The 23,182-nt window shown below is 44.9% G+C and overlaps 1 protein-coding gene across 1 annotated transcript in view; it reads left to right on the top strand.

Annotated features, from left to right (window-relative positions):
* The window catches only part of SMAD3 (SMAD family member 3), a 73,156-nt gene extending 53,620 nt beyond the window's left edge, over positions 1-19,536 (top strand). The window contains exons 4-9 of the mRNA XM_084532832.1: positions 188-262; positions 2,023-2,073; positions 7,723-7,935; positions 9,235-9,372; positions 11,418-11,562; positions 14,776-19,536. Coding sequence (XP_084388958.1) covers positions 188-262; positions 2,023-2,073; positions 7,723-7,935; positions 9,235-9,372; positions 11,418-11,562; positions 14,776-14,899 — 746 coding nt within the window. The 3' untranslated portion in view covers positions 14,900-19,536. The remainder of the gene's footprint in view (positions 1-187; positions 263-2,022; positions 2,074-7,722; positions 7,936-9,234; positions 9,373-11,417; positions 11,563-14,775) is intronic.
* The last annotated feature ends 3,646 nt before the right edge of the window (positions 19,537-23,182 follow it).

Here is a 23,182-nt window from a genome sequence, read left to right as displayed (position 1 = left end):
AAGCGTACTATGCCTATTACCCTGATTGTGGCAGCTCCTACTCTCAGAAGCTCAAGGAAGAAAATTAATTTAAAAAAAAAACACAACAACTTACTTTGTTGTGAATGACAAAGTAAACATATTTGGTGTCTAAAATCCAGACTTTTCATCCAGTTGTGATGACAGTATGATCATTTTATGATTCTAGAGACACCCCCTCCAGGCTATTTGAGTGAGGATGGAGAAACTAGTGACCACCAGATGAACCCCAGCATGGATGCAGGTAAGTCATCTTTTGCCATTTGTAGATTTCTAGGTCATACCAGAGACTTCTAAAGCTTTTCTCTGAAGCACTGAAAATCAGATGGTGGTGAGTTATTTTATCCTTGAAGGAGTGCAAATGTAGCCTGCCATCTCATGTAAAGCACAGGACAGTATGTTTTGTAGCTTCTGGTGAGTCTGAAACAGTGGAGACACACCTAACAATGATATTTTGCATTGTACTGCATTCATGCATCTTTATGCACATGAAAATTGGGCAAGTAGCTGGCACCTTCTGAAGAGGCATTTTTCTGATTACTTGGCTGTTCACTCTATGTGCTGAAATGTCTGATTAAGTGTATATGAAATGACCACTAGCAGATTTGTTTTTAAATGGGTTTATCATTTAGTGAGTATATCCCAAAGAATGTTGAAAGTCTGGGTTCTCTCATATTTCCAAGAAAACAAGAGGCATTAAACAAGATTTAGACTGAGCAGCCTTAGACTTCATGATAACCTATATCAGCACATTAAAACTAAATATGTGGGTCTTGTCTTTCTGTGGGTAACTGTTTAAGGCATCCTGTTGATCTGAGTTGTGCCAGTGTTTGTGAGTAAGAACTACTGAATTAGACGCTTAATTCCTAAAACTTTTGCTTGAAAAACAAAAACATGTCTTTGGTTAGAAGGGCTGGTGCTTTACAAGAGGGATATGCAAATATGTGGCACTTGCATAAAGATAGACATGCAGAACCTAATTAATGCAAATACTGCATGCAAATATCCTGGTTTCTCTGTATGTTTTCAGCCGTAGAGCGTACGTGGGATTCTAAAAGAGGGATGACTTGCAGTCTCTCACCAGTTATACAGATGGCGGAAGGGAGTGTGGGTTTGTTTGTCTACATCAAACATAAGCCTATTGACACAATACATTTCAGCACATACAATTACTGGTAATGTGGTTGACATTTGGAATGTATGTATGGCTTTTTGGGAAGTGGACTGAAAGAGGATTGGCCTGGAAGATGCTATAAATACCTAGTTTGTGTTCAAATGTGATATGCCTTCCTTCAGATGTCAGGGATTTCCCTCTTTATAGAAAAACAAATGTTAAAGAAACCAGATGAAGTCAGTGTGAGAGGAAAGAAAGGATGGGCTGTACCACCTACCTGCATCCATGTGGCATCCAGAGGCTGTGGAACTGGCTCTAGACATCAAAGTACAGATATCAAAGTACAGACACAAAATTTGTGGGCAAAACTGTAATGACTGGGGATAAAATTCAGACAATTGTTTGGTCAGATCTGTATAGCTTGATCCAATACTCCATTGTCCCAACACCAGTTAAGATTCCTTCATATATCGAGTGATATACGATATGTACAATATGTAATAATGTGCAATAAAGTTCTTTAATGCCCAGCTAGCTGGGCTTGAGTGTAGCTGTGATGATGGTGCCCAGAGTTTTGTTTACTGCATGTGAAAATAAAAGAGACAACTGCATGTGCCTTTTTGAAAATTAATGGGTAGAGTTTAAGTGAATTAAACTCTCTGAGGGTGTTTAGTAGTACTGCAGATGTCGCAAGTTGATATCGTAAGTAAGAGCATTCAGAAGCTCATGTAAATAGCAATCAGCATCAGAGAAGTTGCTAGTGTCACAAAACAAGACTTAGCTAAGAAGTGGGATTTCCCTCTCAACAAGCCTGGGCAGCACAGATTTCATGCAAGTGTTTTTTCCGTGTGCAGATGCCATAGTAATAATTAAAATGTCTTGATTTTCAGGTTCTCCAAACTTATCACCAAATCCTATGTCTCCTGCACACAATAATCTGGGTAAGCATGTGATCTTGAGCACTGTGTGTAATTACAGTCAAGATAGTGACATTTTAATAACGACGTTATTTCTTGATGTTGTGCATGTTTGATGAGGTTGTGAGCACTGTTGATCGTCCTTTCTGCTAATCCTGTTCACTGTTGTAACTGTGGTTCATAGCAACTCTGTGTGAAATAAGAAAAAAAGAAATGTTGGCAGATGAATACCAGAAAGAATGAGTGAAGGACTGCAGGAAAAATACACTTGTTAGATTATATGAGTTTGCAAGGAATGTTATCTGACTGTTTTGCTGGTGGCTTTGAGTTCTTGCCTTTTTTTTTTGTTTTTAAAGGGGACAGTTTGTAGTTAAATTCTGTCTCTTGGAAAGTTACCTTATAAATTTTTGGTGTTTACTGGTCTCTTTTATTGTGTACCAGTGTGCCTTACAACTTTTTGCTGTTATAACCTGGTGTTACATCCATTACAGGGCAAATGCTGCTGTCCATGTACAGGGGACTGTACTGTGGACAGGGGGGTGAAGTTCAGAGCACCAGATTTGCCTGCACTGCTTTGTCAGCTCAGGCAATTGTCACTGTAGTTACTGTAGCATGAAATTGGGCATGGACGGAGCAGAGCAAAGTGGAGGAGGCTGGTTGGTTGGTGCATTTTTGGAGAGCCCAAATAACCAGCAAGAGATCAAGAATGCTAGCATATGGAGAGAGACAGAAGTCACAGACATCCTTGCTTGAGCATCAGAGGTGTTAGCGGGGTCTTAAACTTGCAAGAGCCTGGAGCAGTGCTGTAGGTGAGACACGCAGACCTTGGATGCCCTGTGGGATTTTTGTGATTGACTGGACCGTTGGTTTTCTTCAGGAGAGCTCAAGCTATGCCACAATCTTGAGTTCTCTTGAGAAGTAGAAATAGCTGTTGAACAGGGCCTTTGCCTTTGAGACACTGCTAGAGGTCTTGTGGCTCTCCCTGAACCTCTCTTTATCTTCCCAAATGGTTTTGCTCCTCATTTTCATACCTACAGGCATGGAAGGTCTGATCTTCATTAGCTTGAGCTCTCACCTTATTTAAAATTGCTCTCAACAGTCTCTCCTAAAAATACTCACAGCTCGGGCTAGCTGCAGGATCAGTTCTCTACATGTTCATTAAGCCAGCAGACACAGGCCACTTGAGATTACTCTTGAATAACCATAGCCATAAAGTTTACATATGCTTTTAATCCTGGCAGAGGGTACTTTGACACTGCTCCAAAATTTGTCAGTCATTGGCTGACTTGTGGATATCTTGGGGCTGTTGAAGGGGATTTCTTTTCTCTCTTTCTTCTTTTTTTCTTTTTTTTTTCAAATTCTTTTTTTTTTTTTTTTTTAAAGTACGGAATATGTTGCCACAGTGCCACTAAATTTGTTATTCATTTTAACTGTTAAAGGCTCAGAGAAGAATATGTAGCTGACTCTGTTCCTTTCTTTTTTTTTTCTCCTGTCTGAATCCATTATGCTCAAGTATGCTGCCTAGGAGTTGATGTGAATTTCTAGCATTTTTTTGTCAACCTAAAAATAAAAAGCCAATTATGTGTAACAAAACCAACCTGGCAAGCTGACTGTGGCATCTGCCTTACATAAGGAAAAAAGGAGTTTCTAGGAAAGAGGCCCCAGCGCATATCCTTTCTAACCAGGACACTGCTTATTAACACATGCTGCTCAGCTGATGGGCCTGGAGGAGGTCTAATGTGCAGTCTGGTGACAAAAAACTAAATAGGAGGAGGTGAAGCTGGTTAACCACAAGGAATCTCTTTGTAGTCTAGGGAGCAGACATCAGAAAAAACATTTCAACTTACTGACATTAAAAGATATCTTTAAATTTTGCAAACCAAATATTTATTGCTCTTAGGCAAGGTCTCCCACAAATTAAGAACCTCTTGTCTCTTTTTTTAAACTCATATTGTAAATTTTTGCATGCGAGGAAGCTACAAAATAATGAATAGAAATGCACATCCCTGAGCAGCTCTTAACAACTGTCCGTGAAAATTATTCATCATCCGTGCCTTGTAGATGGCATATCCGAAGGAAGGAGCTGCTTGTAGCGCTGCAGGTGAAAGCACGAGCAGCCCACGGTCCGTCAGCCTGCCAGTCTTTGCAGGCCACAAAGCATACTCTGTAAGAGCAGAACTTTTTCTCAGCCTTGCTGAGTCTCTCTCCAGTCAGACAGAAGTTAGCTGGTGGCTCGTGGCCTGCAGTGCTGCTGCTTTTGCTGTGCCACACAGTTCTTCGGATGAGCAGAGCCTAGGGCGTTGCTTTAATCTGCAGACGTTGAACCAGGATTCCTCTGTCTGTTTGTTAAGAAATTTAAATAGGAATTTAAAAAACACAGCGGTGTAAAGTGAGGGAAACTCAGCAAGCTCCCAGCAGCAGAATGTGAGGTATTTTTGCAGTTTCACCATTAAGAAAATAATGTCACGGTACTGCAACTGGCCGCTTATTTGAACAGAAATGCCTGAAGCTTTTAAGGCAGTTTACTTTGCCTAAGCTGAACTTTGGACTTCCATCCCATGGCCGTGTTCCAGAGAATTACGAAGACAATAAACTAGCATGAGGCAAACTGACTGGAACAATAGAAGCAAGGTTTGTTTGAGCTGCAGTGCATTTCAGTATAAAGCTGTAACTCTGCAATATGGGACTGAAGGAACTTAGGGACTTTCAGTTCATCTTTTCATCCACAGACACAGAAAGTGTTGCAAGTAACGTTTGGGGATTTTTTTTTTCTCCTTTCAGCTTGTGCATTTGCTCTGGAAGCATTGGGTCCACGCTTTCAGTAGTCAAACAAAAGATATAAATGGAACTTGTAGATATCCAGCGATCTCTTCTGTATCACTGAAATTTGAATTGGAAAAAATACAGAAAACCGAACTGAAAGCAGAGCTGCCAGCATTATGTGGACATTGGGAATGAAGTCAGGGAGTTTACACTGGCCGAGGGCCAGGCCTGAGGTTGCATGCGTATTATTTTGGAGTGAGGCAGTCCCTTGGTGTACAGGAAATCCATTGTCAGGGTTTGCTCCGCAAAAGACTTGACGCAAAAGCTGTAAGTGAAACAAGCACATACCCTATGGACAAATCCATCAGGAACGTAAGCCTCTGTGACTCTCTGTGTTGAAACACCAATTCCCAGAGCAGGGAAGAGACAGCCCTCCTCAAAGCACAGAGGGGAAGTGTGCACACACATTTATCTCCTAACCTCTGCAGGAGGCAGAGCTAATGTGGCTGCAACTAATGCACTGGGATAACGTAAATCAGTAATTTCTGATGTATGTTGTGTATCAAAAACGTTAACCGAAACTGGGGGAACAACTACCCTTTGAGCACTTTGCAGAGTATGCAAAGCACACGGCAAGTTTTGAACTCTGAATCTGAACAGTCCTTTGGCCTTGTAGAGAAGATGCGGTGTGGGTTACATGACAACAGGCAGTGGACATCTATGAAAGCAAAGCTGTAGCAAGACAAAATGTAAAATGTCTGGAGATGATTCAGGCAGGATTTACGTGATTTTAATGCAGCTCACCCGTTCAATGACAGCTTACGCTAAAGCCCAAGACCACAAATCACAGGAGAATGCAGCACCATTAAAAGCGCGGTTACATTTTTTGAGAGATGAGTTTTTCTTTAAAATAGGACTTTTTTGGTTTGTGTCTGTCCTCAAATTGCAAATAAGCTTGCAATAAAATTTCTCAACATCCTTCAGTGGGGTATCCCCACTTCCCTTCAGTCCCAAGCAGGCAAAGGTGTTTGCTGATGAAAAGGACCACGAAACCATAGAGAGCAATACAGGCCTCATTGTTTTTATAACTTGGAGTTACAGTGCACACAGATAACTGCTGACTGATTAAATGAGGCTGCAACTGGAGAAATAGACCTGGTGTGGCAGTTGTTCTTGGGACAACCAAGATGTAATAGAAGAGAAAAAGGCATCATCTCTGCGTGTCAGGAGAGGGACTAGCACACTAAGCCCTCTTCCATTAGGGGAAGAGACAGTTTTTCTTTTGTGGGTGTAATGTGTGGAGGAGAACAGAAACAGTGGGATTTGCTCTGACAGAGCTTTTTTCTTTCGGGTGATATAGTTAAGGAAAGATAGAGACTGTAAAAGAAGCTGGGGCTGGGTAAAGGCTCCAAAATTCACAGATTTGCAGATCTGCTAAGGATTGACGGAGTTCCCCCGATACACTTCTGTTCAATTCCTTATTTGCTGTCAGCAGAGCTTGTAACAAAGCAGAAACGAAAGCGTTTCTCTGGGTTTTAGCTGCTTTGGGAACTCAGGTGGCAGTAATGGAGAGGAAACCATCGTGCCTTCTGGCTGAAGCCAGGCTGCTGCAGCCTGTTACTGAGGGTTACAGAGCAAAGCAGGTACTGGATGAAAAACGACTCTGAGACCTCTGCAGAGACGCTCTCAGGGGGAGAGGAGGCTGGGAAGGAGCTGAGCTCTTAAGCCCAGATTCACCTAAGCCTTTCCAGAGCAACAGATGGGGGAGCCTAGGGAAAAGGCTGCGTTTTGCTCGGTGGTGTTGCCCCTTGGCCAGATGGGAAGCTGCTCTGTTCTCCGGTCAAGCACCTGGTGAACGGGGATGAAGTGATAAATCGGGGGTGGGGAGGAGGGAACGAAGGGAATTCTTCTCTGGCTTTTATTTCTTGCGTTGAATGTGGGAAATAGGGCGCCTATCAATTAGCTTAGTCTGCTTTCCACTTTCTCTGCTCAGCAGATTCGTGGCTTACAGTACGACTGGACGCCATCGAGTGCAGCATTTCCAAGAATATTTGGCTTGGGCCTTCCTCTGCTGAAGTTACTAGCAAAATTCTCAGCGAGCAGTTAAACAAATCATCCACAGCCATGTGAATGCCCCACCTTTCACGCATTTATTGTCTTCCTGAGACTGCCTCAGTCTGTTCACAGAACTAATTTCACTTGGTCCACAGGCGGAGTCAAACTAGCCCCGGTACAAGACATTTGTCGTCATCTACTGGGGAAATGGATTTTCTTTTGAGATCTTGACATCAAGCAGACTGGAAGAAAGGATCTAGTTTTTAAATTACTTCGATGGCATTATTATAGACAGTCTGGTCTGTATTGCAGACAACTCTATTGGTTTCAGCAGTGCTAGAGAGATTGTAACAGAGTCAGTAAGAACAAAAGTCAGACTGCCTTATTTGCTGGTTACTTTGGTGTAAGTGCACAGAATTGGGATTAGGGGATCTGTGTCATTGAAAGCAGATTTGTGGTCTGCTCTTTCTAGGGTTTCTCTCTCTTTTTCTTTTTTTCTTTTTCTTTTTTTTTTTTTTTTATGGTACTGGTCTCCCAAAAGTGGTCCTACATTTCATCAAAAAGCTAGTTTTCTATTTAAGATTTTTCTCCAAGTATGAGGATAGCTTAGTGACACCCCACTTACCAAGTGACTAATATCTCTGAGTATTTGTGATTGTTCCATGTGCCAGAAGCTTGAGGGATGATGTAACTTTCTAGCTGCGCTCCATTAAAATCTGTCAAGTAATTAAAGTTTGATTGTTAGAGTGAGCCCAAGGAATGAAGCAGAACGATATTTCAAAACAAGTGCTTTCTTCATTCCCCCCGTCCCCTCCTGAGGGCCTGTGACTCACTTTGCTTTTTGTTTTTGTGCAGATCTGCAGCCTGTTACCTACTGCGAGCCAGCTTTCTGGTGCTCGATATCCTACTATGAACTCAACCAGCGAGTGGGGGAGACCTTCCACGCCTCCCAGCCCTCTATGACCGTGGATGGGTTCACCGACCCATCCAACTCTGAACGCTTCTGCCTTGGTTTGCTGTCTAACGTGAACAGAAATGCAGCAGTGGAACTCACGAGACGACACATTGGTAATTTCTATTTCCTTATTTTCGTTGGTGCCTTTCAAGGTGGAAGGTGGAGACCTGCGTGCAGAGATTTTTTGGTTACCCACCTGGCGTGCAGTTTGGTCAGTTTTAGAACCCTGTGATACTTGAATACTCACGGTGATTTAGCAGGCTAATCTTCCATAAAGGAACACTAATTGTATTCTTTCATAGAAGTATAATACAAAAAAAAGCACTGGGGAATGCTAAAACCACTGAACGTAATAGAGATAGACAGAATTTAAATTTCTACACACATTCTTCAGAACTTTTTTTGAATGGATGTTAGTGGTTAGCTTGTGTTTTCCTTTTCTTCCTGCACTCTTTTATTTTCGAACTTAACTGTTCTCTTAAAAATGGAAACTTAATTTTCATCTCAATTTCCTCTTTCCTTGCTTATACTGTAAGACTCATTTTTGTTTTCAGTTAAGCTGGTGCTAAGTAGAATATCCCAGACCTATGCAATTTTAATAAAAGGCAAAATTTCTTTGCTGTGTTTTCTGCTGTTTTCTGTCAGAAATGCACACGTTCTTTGTCCTGACTTTGTTCCCCTTTATTCCTTTTTCTGTGCAGTAAAGTTTTACAGGACAATTTTTCCTTAATTGTTTTTGAAATGATTTGTAGCACCAGTAAATAAATAAACAAATGATTAAAAACAAACAAACACAAAACAAGCAACAAGCCAAGATTCAGAAATCAGTCCTGAAATTCAGCAGGCTCCTTGTGCAGCATGGAAGAACGAAAGCAGGATTTTCAAATAGCAGTGTAAGACCACAGCAAATATTTATTTGAGTAATGAGGATGAATTCCTGAAATTTGTCCCTTTATTAACTGAGAATTTAGTAATGTGTATAAACTCAAATGGGAAGTAGATATTTGTCCTGGTTTACAAATGTAATCTCAAGAAAATGTAACTTGTTGAAAACGTTGTATAATCTAATTCCAAATCAGTAAGTAATAAACAAACAGCTGTATGCAGCTGTGATGCCTTTTGGATAAGGTTGAAGACCATATGTTAACCAATAGTACCTTCATATGGAAAATAGCAGAGTCGTGCACGTTTGGAATGAGCAGGCTGCGAGGTGGTAAGATCGTGCAGCCCCAGGCTGCTACTGACAGCGGGGCTGGAGAGCGCAGTTTTGCGTGGGTTTCATTTTCCTCATTCACAGTTCAGCTGCTTTTTGAGATCTCTTGGATGCAGATTGTCTGTCTCAGCTAACCCTTCTTCCAGTTTTGCAGATAAATGTTCTAAACTAACCCAAACCCCTGCTGTGTGTTTCTTAGGAAGAGGAGTAAGGCTCTACTACATTGGCGGCGAGGTGTTTGCCGAGTGCCTTAGTGACAGTGCCATTTTTGTCCAGTCTCCCAACTGCAACCAGCGCTACGGCTGGCACCCAGCAACAGTCTGCAAGATTCCCCCAGGTAAGGAAGCATGCCCTGGCTGTCATCCTGTGCAGGCTTCGCCTTCTAAGCATGATAGTCATGCTTAAAATTGTGTCCCTATCTTTAAAAGAAGATAATATTTTTTTTTAATTTAGATTAACTTGTAATAATTTAAATTACTATTATTTTCTATTCTGTAGGAAAACATTTTTCCCATTTTTTGTGAATGAGTTTTGTTCTAGGGAAATCCCCTTTACAGGTACTTTGTTGCTCTGGTTACAGCAAACACTTCTGAGATATGCTGAAAAGTTGCAGAAGAACTGATTGCAGCTATCTAGGAAAAATATACTTTTCTGTTAAATACATGAAAGAGATAGGATGGGAAAATGCTTTTCCAAAGGATATTTAGCTAGGCTTACAAATCCTTATTTTTTAAAGTTAAAAGTATGTATATACTTTTTAAAAATAACTTTTTGTTGAGAAATACTTGTTCTTTTTTTAGAGAAGAGATCTATACACTACAAGTCCTGGCCCACGTTAACGGGTTTCCTTTCTCAGATGCTTAGGAAGCAGCTGCTAGCGCTACAAACATGACTTAATTCTCCAGCCACATCACAGGAGTCCACCCGGGCTGGAGTCAACATCTGAAAGCATAAACAACCCACATTTCCGCTGTAAATTCATCTGAGGCGCATTTATTGAACGCCAGCTCTCCGCACTTCTGCCACAGTCTTTGGCTGCCTTCTCAGATCCACCTTCAAATCTTTGTTGGTTTCGAACCAGTTTCTTCATTCCCATGTTGATCACACCACGTTGTAGCCCCCCTCCTACCCAGCACAGTCACAGAGAGACCTGTTCCCATCCCGTCCTGCGGTCTGAACAGCTTGGCAGGCTGAGCAACTCGTTTGCTTTCCTTGCCACAGCTCTTTCTCTGTGCTCAGCCTGGCCCTGATGCTCTCACCCTTGTTTTCCTCTTAGAAAACTGTAATATGCCTGACACAGCTTCCCTTCAAACTCTCTGCAAGATGCTCTTGGGCTGTGCTCTTTTATGGTCACAGAAATGGTAGTTTTTTTCTGCAGCTGCTGAGCCGTTGAATGCGGTTACGCTTTGCTCTGTGCGGTTCGACCCAAAACAGATGACAGTATGAGTCCAGCCCAAGAGAGTAGGCTCAGAAGTGATTTTAGAAAAAAACAATTCATCATAGTCCAAATGGTTGTTTTTCAGACTTGGCCCATATGTAATCCCAAATGAGCACTAGTTGCACGCCAAGTTTCAGCATTTAACTTGTTTCTGGTTATCTGGGAGAAAGCAAGCATGGCGATGCTTTTTTTAGTTACGTCTTTTTTAGAGTTTTGTAGTTTTTTATTTAATTTTAACCGTGATGAATGCGATTATATTTCACCTTTATCACCTAGAACAATGGAATAGGTTGTTCTCAGCCCTTTCAGCTGCGAGTAAACACTGGAGGGAGAACTTCAGTTTTAAAGGAAAATTCTTTGGCACATCGTACTTGAATTTAAGAGAGGATTATAGCAGAAACAGCTCTTCTATGAGCCTTTTTAACCCTGATAACTGTTTTCTAGCTTGCCAGAACGGTTTCACTTCAGAACTTCTCTGTTAATTCTGCTGACAGCCACCACACAAATCCAGCACCACGAGTTCCTCTTTTTCGCCTGGGCATTCATTTGTTTCAGGCCCTGTAGCAACTGCTGTTAATTGGCGTTATGGTCATAGTTATGCTTTTAAATTAAAATATGAAGGAAATGGTTGTACAGGAGGTAGAAGGAGGTTCTACATGAGGACCCCAAGTCTGGTCATGCAGATCGCAGTCTGCTGTGAGCACTTGCACTCGTTGTTCTCTGTCCATAGCGTGGTTTTCTCCCTTCTCAGCCCATGAGCTGTGGATTTGTGGTAACCTTGATTCCTTTTCTGCAATCCTGTGTTAAATCAATCTGTATCTGCTATCACATGCTCTGGGGACACGGGAGAGCAGCACCAGGTTTCTTTCCATTCTCAGCAAGTAATAGATTCCTTAATGTGATTAAGCTCATGCCTCGATCTTTGTCATGTTCTTTTTTCACAGGATGCAACTTGAAGATTTTCAACAACCAGGAATTCGCAGCTCTCCTGGCTCAGTCAGTGAACCAGGGCTTCGAGGCCGTGTACCAGCTGACCAGAATGTGCACGATTCGGATGAGCTTCGTCAAGGGCTGGGGAGCAGAGTACAGGTCAGCCTCTGAAGGAAGCTTGCACCGTGCTTCTGCTTCCCTTTGCTTTTCATCTATTTCACAGCCTAGAGAAGTGTTCTGCAAAGCTTCTTTATTCAGCTTGTAAGGCAGGAGGAGTTACCAGAGTGTCTCCTTAGAAATGCAGATAGCTTTTATTTATTGTCAATGTGTTGATCTTGTCTTCTTTTTCCCATCCTACTGGTGTAAAACACGCATCGAGATACGCTTGGAAAATCGCGTGCATTTGGTCACAATGCTCTGCAGACCAAGAGCTTCACCTGAAGCACAGTAGATAAATCCTGATGGCCTGTGTGGGAACAGTTTTTTTCTTAAAAATCAGATGGATATTTGATAGTTTGAGTGTCTTATGTCTACATTGTTATCAGGACACCATCAGTGTGAGTGCTTCCTAGTTGATACGGGTTGGGTTTGATGTTGGTTGTTTTTTATCAGGGACCAATGGGATTAAAATAAAAGCAGATCAGCTTGAAAATCTACATGTGGGAGAACTGTTAGAGTTGCCACAAAATTCCTGTTAACTCTCCTCATCCTTTTCTTAGTGCTTGTCATAGGGCAGCTGCTTAAATGTGACTTGAGGCGGTGGGAGAGGCAGGGTCACTATTTTTCCCGGTGAATAGTAAAGGTAAAAAAGGAGATGCGGTGGGGTCTGGTGTCTGGGATCAACCAACGGTGTGGATTTTCTGACAACACAGGGAGAGTGTGAGGGGCAGAGCACAGCCTAGCTTGTGCTGCTGCTGCGTTAAGAAGCAAACGTCCCTCGGCAGCAAAGGGAGTAAAACGAGTGCTTGGTAGTACAAGTAGGGGAGACAAAATTCATCGGAAAATGAACGCTGTTTTATGAGAGAAAAAGCTGGCGAGGATTTCGGCCAAATGTGATTTTGAAATACTTACTCGCAGCGTACCCTTGAAAGCCGTGGCCTTATTTTAAGACCCGGGGGCAGCCCCTGCCTGGCGGCGCGGCGAGGCCGTCTGCGCTGCGCCCCGCGCACAGCTGCCTGCAGCAGACGGGGGAGATGCCACAGCATCAGCTGGAGCCCCGGTCCCGCACGTTACTCTCCCGCTTTCTTCATTTCTCCAGATGTTTGGAGTCCATTTTGTTTTGAAATTGTCCTGCAGCCGGGCCAGAGCCTTTCAGCCCTGGCTCGCGGCCACGGCTCGTAATGAAATCCAGATGAGCGTGACTTACGGAAAGTCTACTATCTCATTAGAGCATTGCACTCAGTGAAACCCTACGCTCGCGCTGACCGCGCCGAGGCCGCTCTCCTGCTCCTTCATTTCCTTGCCACAAAATACTCCATCTGATTGCCTTTGTCAGAGCACGTTTATTTGTTGAACCGATTCATATACAAAAACGTTACTGTGGGAGCTGCATCCAGAGCGCTGTGCCAGCGATTTCTGGTTCAGCCGCCCGGCCGGGCGAGCGGTCTGGCCGGTGGGGTGTTCGGTGCTCGTGTGTGCCAGGGGTTTGGTGGAGGGAAGCGGGGCGAAGCCGATTGCATAAGCAGCCGGTGATGCAGAGGTTCTCCTCTGCCCGGCAAGAGCCCAGCAGAGCAGGCTGAAGCCATGGAGAAGGCAGAGAGGAGCTTGCCATGGTGGATTCACAAAGGGCAGAAGCGTGGCAGCCCCTTGGGTCTGGCTTTCTCTGCGGTGTTGCCAGCACAGTTGCTGGATTGCTCAGTCCTAGCCCGGCTTCGGGCAGCAAAGGGAATCGCTCTGGGTTCAGGGGGACTTCATTTTTCCTGCGCCCTTGGAGCTTTGTGTGCTCCACTGAGGCTGATGGAGCGAGAGGGGTGCTCTGAGCTCCCTGCCCTGCGGCCCTCCTGCCCGGACAGCTCACGGGGTACCCGTAATGCCATCCAGGCTCCTTTAGGTGGCTGCATGGGGCGGGCCCTGCCCCTACACCCACTCTCGGGGCATCATCGCCTGCCAGCTCTGCTCGGCCACGCCTGAGCTGGGAATGGGTGGGGTGCCTTCAGGGAGCCGCTGCTGTTTTCGGTTCAAAGCAGAAGGGAGGCAGATCCATCCACACGATGCCTTGCACCCTCAGCCAAAGCCCCGCAGAGCTGTGCCCCCGAGCCCTGCACCTCTATCCTGCCGCGAAGGGGCAGGGACGGTGCTGGGAGCAGAGGGGCTGTCCCCCAGGGAAGGGTCCCTCTTTCAGCAGCCGTTTCTCCCAGGGCCCCACAGACTTCGGCTTCTCCCTCCCACGGGCAGATTCCAAGGACAGCTTCTGTGGGAAACGCGGGTGTAAAACAAGGCTGTCTCCAGGCTGTTTCTCTCTCTTCGTAATCCTCCTCCTCCACAGCAGCTGTCCCTGCCTCTCAGCCTAGGCCAGCAGTCCTGCCGTCCCTCGGCACAGCCCCGGACCCCGTGCCCCAGCCTCGCTTCCCTCCCCTTCCTCCCCATCTCTTCCTGCTTCGCCATCTGGAGACGCTCCATGGGGTCCTGAGGGCAAACAACAGAGAGGCAGAAGGGAGAGGGGAAGGTGCTTTGTGGCACTGAAAAGTCCTCGGACCCAGCAGGGTGTCCCCCCTCTATTCTCTCGCCACCACCACCAGCTCCTGAGGGGTTTTTAACCTCACACATTAACACCAGATTTGTGCCTCGCTGCCCGGCGCTGCTCTCCGTGCTGAAAAGGTGCTGAGCAGCAGCTCTGGCTGCTCGAGGGGCTCTGCAGGGCTGGGGAAGGGAATTCAGGTGGCTGTGCAGTGGCCCCATCATTTCCACGTCCTGCCAAAACCGAAAGAGCTGGCGAAAAGAGAAATGTCCTGGTTGTATTGACAGCAAAATTGAATGTGTTTGGTAAGCAGCTGAAGTTGCTAACCAGCTAGGAGGCGCGAGGCCTGCGAAATAAAACTGGAGTGTTGCTCAGATAAAAGCCCTCCTTTCTCTTCAGGGAGTCAGATGCTGCCTGTTGGCAGAAATCTGGGGAGCGGATAGATCATAGAGGGAGTTTTTCCTTTGAGATAAGAGATGTAAAGAGAAAAGATCGGGTGTTGAAGAAGCCGGCAGCATAGGCCAGGAGCATGTTAAAGAGGAGAGAGACATTCCTTTGGCCCCGCATGCAAGACTATTGTCTAAGCAGGAAAGAATGCTTCGGTAGCTGTAAAACCTTTTCACATTTGTGAAGTTTTGTAAGTCACATTTGTGTTCATTTTTCCCTCTCTCTCTCCCACCCCTTCTTTCTTGCAGGCGGCAGACTGTGACCAGCACTCCCTGCTGGATCGAGCTGCACCTCAACGGTCCCCTGCAGTGGCTGGACAAGGTCCTCACCCAGATGGGCTCCCCCAGCATCCGCTGCTCCAGCGTCTCCTAAGGAAATAGCTCCTGGGGGCGGGCGGGGGGAGCAAGGACTGGAAAATGGAATTGGCTTAACCCTTAGCAAAAGGCATAGAAAACAAACTCCCAGTTACTGAAGTGATAAGGAAAAGGATCTGCTAAAAAGTGGGTTGTCTTTGTTTTGTTTCTTTTATTATTATTTTTTTTTAATGAAACTTTAAGACCCATTTAAGCCACTTCCACTGAACCTGTTAGCACTTTGGTTACAATGCTATGGGCCATTGCAGTTAGCATGAAGCTGAAGCTTATCATGATGAAAAAATGGACTTGGTTTCAGCGGAGAGAAGCCAGTGCTCTGCCTCCAGCCGTGCCGTGCCGCTGGCACCAGCCGGCCGGGAGGGAACTTTCCCTTTGCCTCGCACACCTCCAGCCTCGGGTCTTGCAGCATCTCGGAAAAGCCAGGTACGGCGGGACTTTGGGGTGACTCTTGCTCATGTGTTACGCTCTCCATCCATCCGAGGACACCTGTTCTCCCTGCGATTGCAGCAGGAGGGGGGGAAGAAAACATTTAAAGCACATGCAAGAGCCATTTCCCCCAGAGATGCTCCCAAAAGGAAAGAGTTTCCTATGCTGGACCAGAAACGAGGAGGCAGAGCCTTACTTCGTGCCCAAGAGATGCAGCTGATGCCCCGAGTGCCTCAGACTGGATTTACATGAAGCAAAAGGCCTGAGTTAAGGCTCCTTCTGGTATTGCTGCAGCAACTTTCGACTAGAGCTGCTCACAGACAGACTTTTGTGATGTGGGCAGCTCTTGCTGGATAAGTTAAGCCTTTGTTATTGTGCAGTCTATTTACATTAACTACAGAAAGTTTGTATTCTATTTTCTCAGTATGTTGAATGGTATCTGCCACTTCTGAAGTCTTAGGGGCGGAGTGAATTCAGTGTCCAGGTCTGCTCGAGAGACGGGAGTGAAGGGGCCCCTGCTGCCATTGTCAGAAAACACAGTTCAGTAGGTCATCCCACGCTGTCACTATGACCATGCACAAATCAGGGCATCTCAGACACACAAAAACTCAGTTAAAAAACATATTTCACCTGGTTAAATTGCTCTGAGATGGGGTTTTGCCTGGAGAAATTGGGAGAGTGTATTTACCTGTATTATAAAATGTTCGTTTTAAATATACATGCTCCAGACTGTTCAATATTTTTTTCCCTGTAGCAACTGTCATGGCAAACAACTTCCACAACTGGAAAAAAAAAACAACCTTAGCACTTGTTTTTATGGTTCAGATTTGCCAAATAAGTGTCAGAGCTTTGTCAGTGCTACCCAATGATCTGTTCCTTTATCTCTGTTGAACATCGTGCGCCTTTGTGCCAAAATGGAAGGGGGAGGGGAGAAAGCGATAATCAGTTTCCTATGGAAATCTTTTTTATTTTTTTGTTCCTTCTATATCCACAAGGCAGAGACACAAGATCTGGCTCTGGGAAGGCCAGGCTGTGAGGGACATTACGGTGGTTTGTGTTAATTTTCATCCTGCACAGTTTCAGGCTCCCAGGTGTGACCACGAGCAGCCCTGCTGAGCACGGTGGAAGTTTCTCTGTGTGCCAGAGCCCTGCTCCCCGGTGGGGAAGGGACTTGTGTGACCCCAGACACTCACCAGCAGCTTCCATGTCTGTAGGGAGAGGCTTTTGGGATGTGCTTGTTCCTCTGAGACCACCCTGCATCAGCCCCACTGCTCGGGTTCCAACACCTGGCGCTTCTGGCCCCGGGTGCGCTGGGCACAGAGACCACCGGGAGCCCCCTGGCCACTTTCCCAGGCACATGGGGGAGGCTTTAGAGGAGAGTTTTCCTCCAGAAGTGAGAAATAACAATTTGTATGTGAAATGTAAAATCTGGGGAAGCCTTTCAGCGGTGGGCCGAATGATGCAGGGACAACGCAGGCACTTATCTGCAGCCTCCTGCAGGACTTTGGAGCTTTCACTGTGTGCTCAGCGTGGCTTGTGGCATAGTGCTGGAGGTTTTCTAGGATTTTTTTCTTCCTTTTTTTAGTTTTTGCAATGTGTCTGATTTTTTTTAGTTCCATCTCTGATTGCATGCACTTGTGCAATAAGAGCATTGTATAAAATAGTGTTCTCTAGCCACTGAAGTCGGTCTGTCTGTCCTTGTGGGTTGGTTAGGCACGTACTTTCAGATGCAGTTTTCTAACAGAGTTGCAAACAAATTTATGCAAACTGCTGTGGAAATATTTGACTTGCTGTTCTAGTGAGAGAGGAAAAAAAACTCTAAAAATGGCCCCAGGATTCCTTCCCCGAGTGGCATTAAGTCACTTCTGCTTTATTTTACCGAAATTTTCTTGATCTCCATGATCACGGAGGAGGTTGGACTCTGATGTCTTGTGCATTAACACCAAAACTAGCATCATAAATTCAAGGCTCAGAAAGCTCGTTACAGGTGGTGGCTGTGCAGGAACCCAGCCCAACCTGGAGGCCGCAAGCTGCAGTAACCTGGCTTTGGCTCCAGGTTCGCACGCAGAATCGCTGCCTCTGCCCATCAGGACTGGAGCTGGGTTTCCTCTCTGACCAGACTTGCAGCTTTTGTTTGATAACAGATAGTGAATCACCACCCACTGCCAATAGATGCCTTTTGAAACAGGATTCGGATGATGGATAAAACCTTTGGTTAATGTCACCTCATCATCCCTTAAGGAAAATGGCCTCAGATGAAAAATGCAAGCCAGTCCAGCAGTACCTTTAGATAAAATAGAGACGAGGTTATCTTCACTCGAGTATTAATTTCCTCTCCTCCCCTTTGCCTTCTCACTAATTCATAAAACCTTTCTGCTTTCTGAAGTTACCTTATAAAGGCAAATGGAAAGTCCTGCCCCACGCAATAAGAAGATAAAGGCTGGGGAGGGTGTGATCCAAGGGACGTTTCGGTTGTTTCCTTGTAGTTGTGCAGTTGAGGTGAGTTGTACAGAAGAAAGTAAATTAATTCCCCTGCCAGGTCTGAAGTGTGCTTAATCACCATCCGTGCGGACACTAAGGAAGGGAGGAGGTAGCACTCGGCTGCAGCTTGTTGGAGGCAGCGGTGCCCCGGAGGTACACGTGGCTAATTCTTGATTTTACTTTTCTTTCTAAAACTTTATTAAAGTAGCTTTGATATGTAGCACAAATGTATGCAATCAGCCATGCCCTAGCTTAGATTACACGACTGTACTGGAATATCTTCTCATTTAGTGGTAGTCTTGGCTAGTTTTACCAGGATTTCATACATTTTTGTTACTAGTAGAGAGTCACTAGCAGGAACTTTGACTCTTTTTAATTGGTGTAGCCATACACAAGGGCCTGGCTGCTGGCAGATGATATTGATGGCCTTGTGGTTTTATATGACTGTGGTGATTTTTTTTTTATTATTATTAATGTATTGAACTGAATTGCAGTGTGTATTTTGTGTTAAGCTTGTCTTAGAAGTAATCCAGTGCTATCCATTTGATTTAATTGTCAGGAATCAGCATGCGTTTGTACAGAGATGGAGAAATCTGATTGTGTGACATTTCCTCAAAGCTCTGGTTACCATGAGCAGACTGGGGGGTAACCTTTGAGAAAGCAGTAAGCAAATCAGTTTCCCCTCCCCTAAAGGATCAACATGCTTTGAAGCGTGCAGAGGACTCCCTTCCAGGTTGAAGAATATTCAGGACTCCAGCTCAAGCAGCAAGTATTGGCATCCCCGCCTTGTGCTACTTCCTAACTAGAAAAAGCACGAGGAACGAGAAGAACCCAGCTCAGTGAAGGACTTCAGCTGTATCGCAAAACATCCATGAGCTTTCCTAGTTCTCTAAGGTACTGGATAGGTAGGAGGAATGGAATATCACGAATAAGCTGGTAAGCTAGAACGAGAAATAATTAGTCGCTATATAGTAGCTGATTGAGCGGTATGGTTAAGAAATTCAGTATATGTTTTTTTATTATGTACATGCTTGTATTTATGTTGTCTTTCTTGAATATTCAGATGAATCAAATATTTAACAGAAAGGGCGATAAAGGATTCAGATATTAAATCCTTCATACGTCCCTTTCTGGTGATTGCTAGAAATTAGGCAGTTCCTGACGTGAGCACAGGAGACTCATCTCAGAGCTGAGCAACAAGCCCTGGCACACGAAGCAAAATAAGGACTCCTCCAGCAGGAGTCTTTGCCCGAGTCGCTGTTGTATTTTTAGCAATAAGTCAGGTTCCCGGAGGGGCCCTTGAATTGTGGTCTTCAGGTCTTTTCAGATTAATGAGGCTTTAAAAAGAAAATAACATGCTATTCCATAAACGTTTTGGTTCATCTTATGTTTCCTCCGGTATGCGGATATTAGAGGATCTGCACCGGTCTCTGCTGCTGAGATGCATCCAGTTCACTCTCCCAAAGGAGGCAGCCTACTTCCTTCACTCTCGATGGAACTATTCCCCCTTCGATAGCTATGTATGAGCATGTATGCAGTAGTGTTTAGATCTTCTTAACCTGAGATTGTATGTTAATGACCGGTGGTGTCACCTACATGCTTTAGCTTGTTAAGCATTATTCACCTATTTTGTTACTAAAGACCTGTACTATGTATGCCCTCTTATTTCATATGTGAAACTGTAAGTTCTATTTTTGACATTTTAATAAACTTTGATTTGAAAACTGAGGCTCACGAGCAAACAAGAATACTGTAAACATATATCTAAGGACAGAAACTGAAAGCATTTGGAGTTTTGAAACCACACAATACAGAGCCAGCAGTGTCCTTAGGTGTGACAGTGGATGCTTCCAGCAGTGCGCACAGGCTCTCGGTTACAGGTAAGGTCGTCTTTCTCTGGGCAGTTTGTTTGTGAATTTAAAGCCAGAAATAGCATTGCTTAAAAAAATGCAACGAGTTCTTTTAACTAATGGGTTTCAAAGGCGAGTAGAAGTGGAGCACTGCAGCTCAAAGGATTTATTGTCGAATTGCTGGAGGTGTCAGAGGTAGCTATCCCACCTAGTCCACCTATCCCACATAAGCTGCTGCATGGCTGCATTATGTTCCTAGATTTTGACCTCCTAAGGTGTATTTTTGGCTGTTTCCCATTGCTATAACAGGTTTCTCAGGCCAATGGTCTCTTTGCAGCAATGCTGCTGCTGCTACTCAAGGAGAGCATCTTCAGCAATCACCGTAGCCAGAAATTAAACAGCAGCCAAACTCCACCTGGGTAGAGTCCTTCGCACCCAGCCTGAGCGAGCTGGATGCCGTGGATGTGTCCCTGATGCTGTCAGTACCAGGCTGCACCTAGAGGTGGGCCCGGGCTGTGACCTGCCGAGTGAAGCGGTTATTTCAGCAGGAGCCAGGCTGGGGAGCGAGGTACGTTCACGCTGGCACTGAGCCAGCCTCAAAGAGGGCATTCTCCAAATAGCGTTCCTGACAAAGCCAAGGCACACTATGATCTAAGTCTGTGAACTCCTCATGTTCCTCCTAGGGTTTCACTGAAATTCAGATTTTTTTGTTGTTGTTTTTCCTGACAGAGGATTTACGAGAATACTTTTTCCACTCTCTCTTCCAACAATGTGGTAATAAAAGGGTCTTGTCCAGGTTTTATAGTAGGCTTGCCAAAATGTGATGTAGTAAACCAGTTCGGAGCTGTGAGTTCTGCTAGTTGTCACCTGAATATATCACGGATTTCAGTATCAAAAACTGGTTTGTGCTGATAAAAGGGAGCTGGAGCAAAATACAGGTTTGATAATAAAAAAAAAAAAAAAAAAAAAAAAAAAACAAAGATTTAGCGCAACCCCCCTTCAAAAAAAAAAAAAAAAAGTGAATCAACATTCCCTGGAGGTTTCAGTTCAGAAGAAAGTTGGGTAACCAACAGTTATCTGCCAAGGGAAGTCCTCTCACAAGTGTAATCCTAGACCTTGGTCAGGACAGCAGCCCTCTTTGTAGGGCTACGTCTCACCGCCAGCCCGTAACAGCAGATTGCTTACCCTGAAGCAAAGGGACCAGGGGGCTCTGATGTTAGACTTGTGATTCTGTTCAGGTTTCATTCCCTTCTCTGCGTCTCCTCCCCGGGTTCTGCAGGAAGCTCCCTTGTTAGGCAGCTGGGTCCTCGCTGGCTGTTTTGTGAGGGATTGGACTTCTGTGCACGTGGAGAATTGGATTCCCAACAGAGCGTTGTGTCTGCTAACTTTGGAGGGGGGGAGGCTGCTTTCCGAGCACCGAGATAAAATCTGTCTGAAATGCACTAAATCACATCGAAGGCCGCCGGGTTAAACCAACAGCAGTGGTCTGCAGAGCATGGCTCAGGAAGAGAAAGGCGTTCTGCAAACCTTTCCTGGAGCACGGCTCCTTGCCAAAGGCAGTGCACGTGTTTGCAGGGTCACAGCTGCCTCCAGAGTGAAGCAATAGGAAGCCAAACGTTACGATGCTGTTTGATTTCCTCACTGCCTTTCACACACTGCCTGTTGGGCACGTCCCCATGCTGTTGCTCCCTTGCCACCCCTCGCATGACAGCTCTGCACCTCCAAGGAAAACTACCCAGAGGCGCTCAAACAGGCACCATGTAGGCTGATGGAGCCTTCAAAGTTCAACTCGTTATGCTGTGTTTTCATGAGATTCAGTTGATAATTGTGCCATGGCTAACAATGGCATTGAAATTTAATCATTTCCGTTTAGTTTAAACTAATCTTCCACAGCCTTCGGAGTGTTTGCTGTAACCTCTTAAAGTGCTCTTTGCTAACAGATGCGATCGCTTTCCTTTGAGCTTTCTTACAAAGACCACAGACAGAAACTGATCCTTCCCGTTTGCACTGAAGCATCGTTGTGTTCTCCAGAATCAAATCCTAAAAATAATTCACTGTATATCTAAATGCTCTTGTGACCATCTTTACCTAGGAAAAGCTGCTTCATCTAGCCACAGTGCATTACCTCAACTGTGGCACATGGCAGGACCGCAGAGCTGTTGCAGAGCCTTGCTCAGCAGTGGAGTACCAACACCTGGGAAAGTCAGCTTCAAAACTGTTACAGGGATGTAAAACCAAGACAGGAATTCCTCTGCTACTGCTAAACAATGCTGCGGCATACAAAGAGAAACTAAGACGCAAAAACTTTCAGGTTTGCATTTCTACTAATGCCCCTTTTATTCATTTCTGTAATAACTATTTTGTAAAGAAAGTCTGTAGCCAGAAGCAAAGCTTCTCCAGAAAGAAAAACCTAAGTTACCAGCAAAGTAAACTTTAAAAATACAACACAATAATCTTTACAGATCGTTAAAACTAGTTCCCAGCACCTCTCAGCCACACCTCCTACCTTGATGAATAAATAGTGCTTTTTTCACAGAATCACAGAATCACAGAATTTTCTAGGTTGGAAGAGACCTCAAGGTCATCGAGTCCAACCTCCAACCTAACGCTAACAGCCCTCCACTAAACCATATCCCTAAGCTGTACATCTAAGCGTCTTTTGAAGACTTCCAGGGATGGTGACTCCACCACTTCCCTGGGCAGCCTGTTCCAATGCCTCACAACCCTTTCTGTAAAGAAGTTCTTCCTAACATCTAGCCTAAAACTCCCCTGGCTCAACTTAAGCCCATTCCCCCTCGTCCTGTCACCAGGCACGTGGGAGAACAGGCCAACCCCCACCTCTCTACAGCCTCCTTTAAGGTATCTGTAAAGAGCAATAAGGTCACCCCTGAGCCTCCTCTTCTCCAGGCTGAACAAGCCCAGCTCCCTCAGCCGCTCCTCGTAGGACTTGTTCTCCAGGCCCCTCACCAGCTTCGTCGCCCTTCTCTGCACCCGCTCAAGCACCTCGATGTCCTTCTTGTAGCGAGGGGCCCAAAACTGAACACAGTACTCGAGGTGCGGCCTCACCAGAGCTGAGTACAGGGGGGAAAAAAAAAAAGCACAGAAAGCATCTACTAATGAGACATTTACAACAACATTTCAAACAGTGCATAGCATGTTAGATCTGCATTAAAATACTATCTGTACAAATGTTTTGCCAATCTTAGAAGCAATAAGGATGCCTTCCCTAGGGGATGGTGGCCATCAGACCTACCTCCTACTATACCAGAGTACTTCTGATTAAATCGAGCTTGCTTGTGCTGTCACCACGTGCTCTGTGCTTTCAAATACTTGTTCTCATCACGATCACTCCTATTTGTAGCAGGCTGAGTGTGCCCAGACTGGTAACTCTGACCCTGGAATAAGGCATCATTTATGGGAATTTATCTGCTTGTACATTGTAAACAGGCAGGAAAGAATTTAAAATTTAGTTTTTATCATTTTATTCAATGTAAATAAACTATCACATGTTATATCACATGTTA

Source organism: Aythya ferina (genome assembly GCF_964211825.1).
Source record: "Aythya ferina genome assembly, chromosome: 11".
NCBI lineage: Eukaryota > Metazoa > Chordata > Aves > Anseriformes > Anatidae > Aythya > Aythya ferina.
The sequence above is the reverse complement of the archived record's forward strand: the minus strand, read 5'-3'. Positions and strand labels throughout refer to the sequence as shown.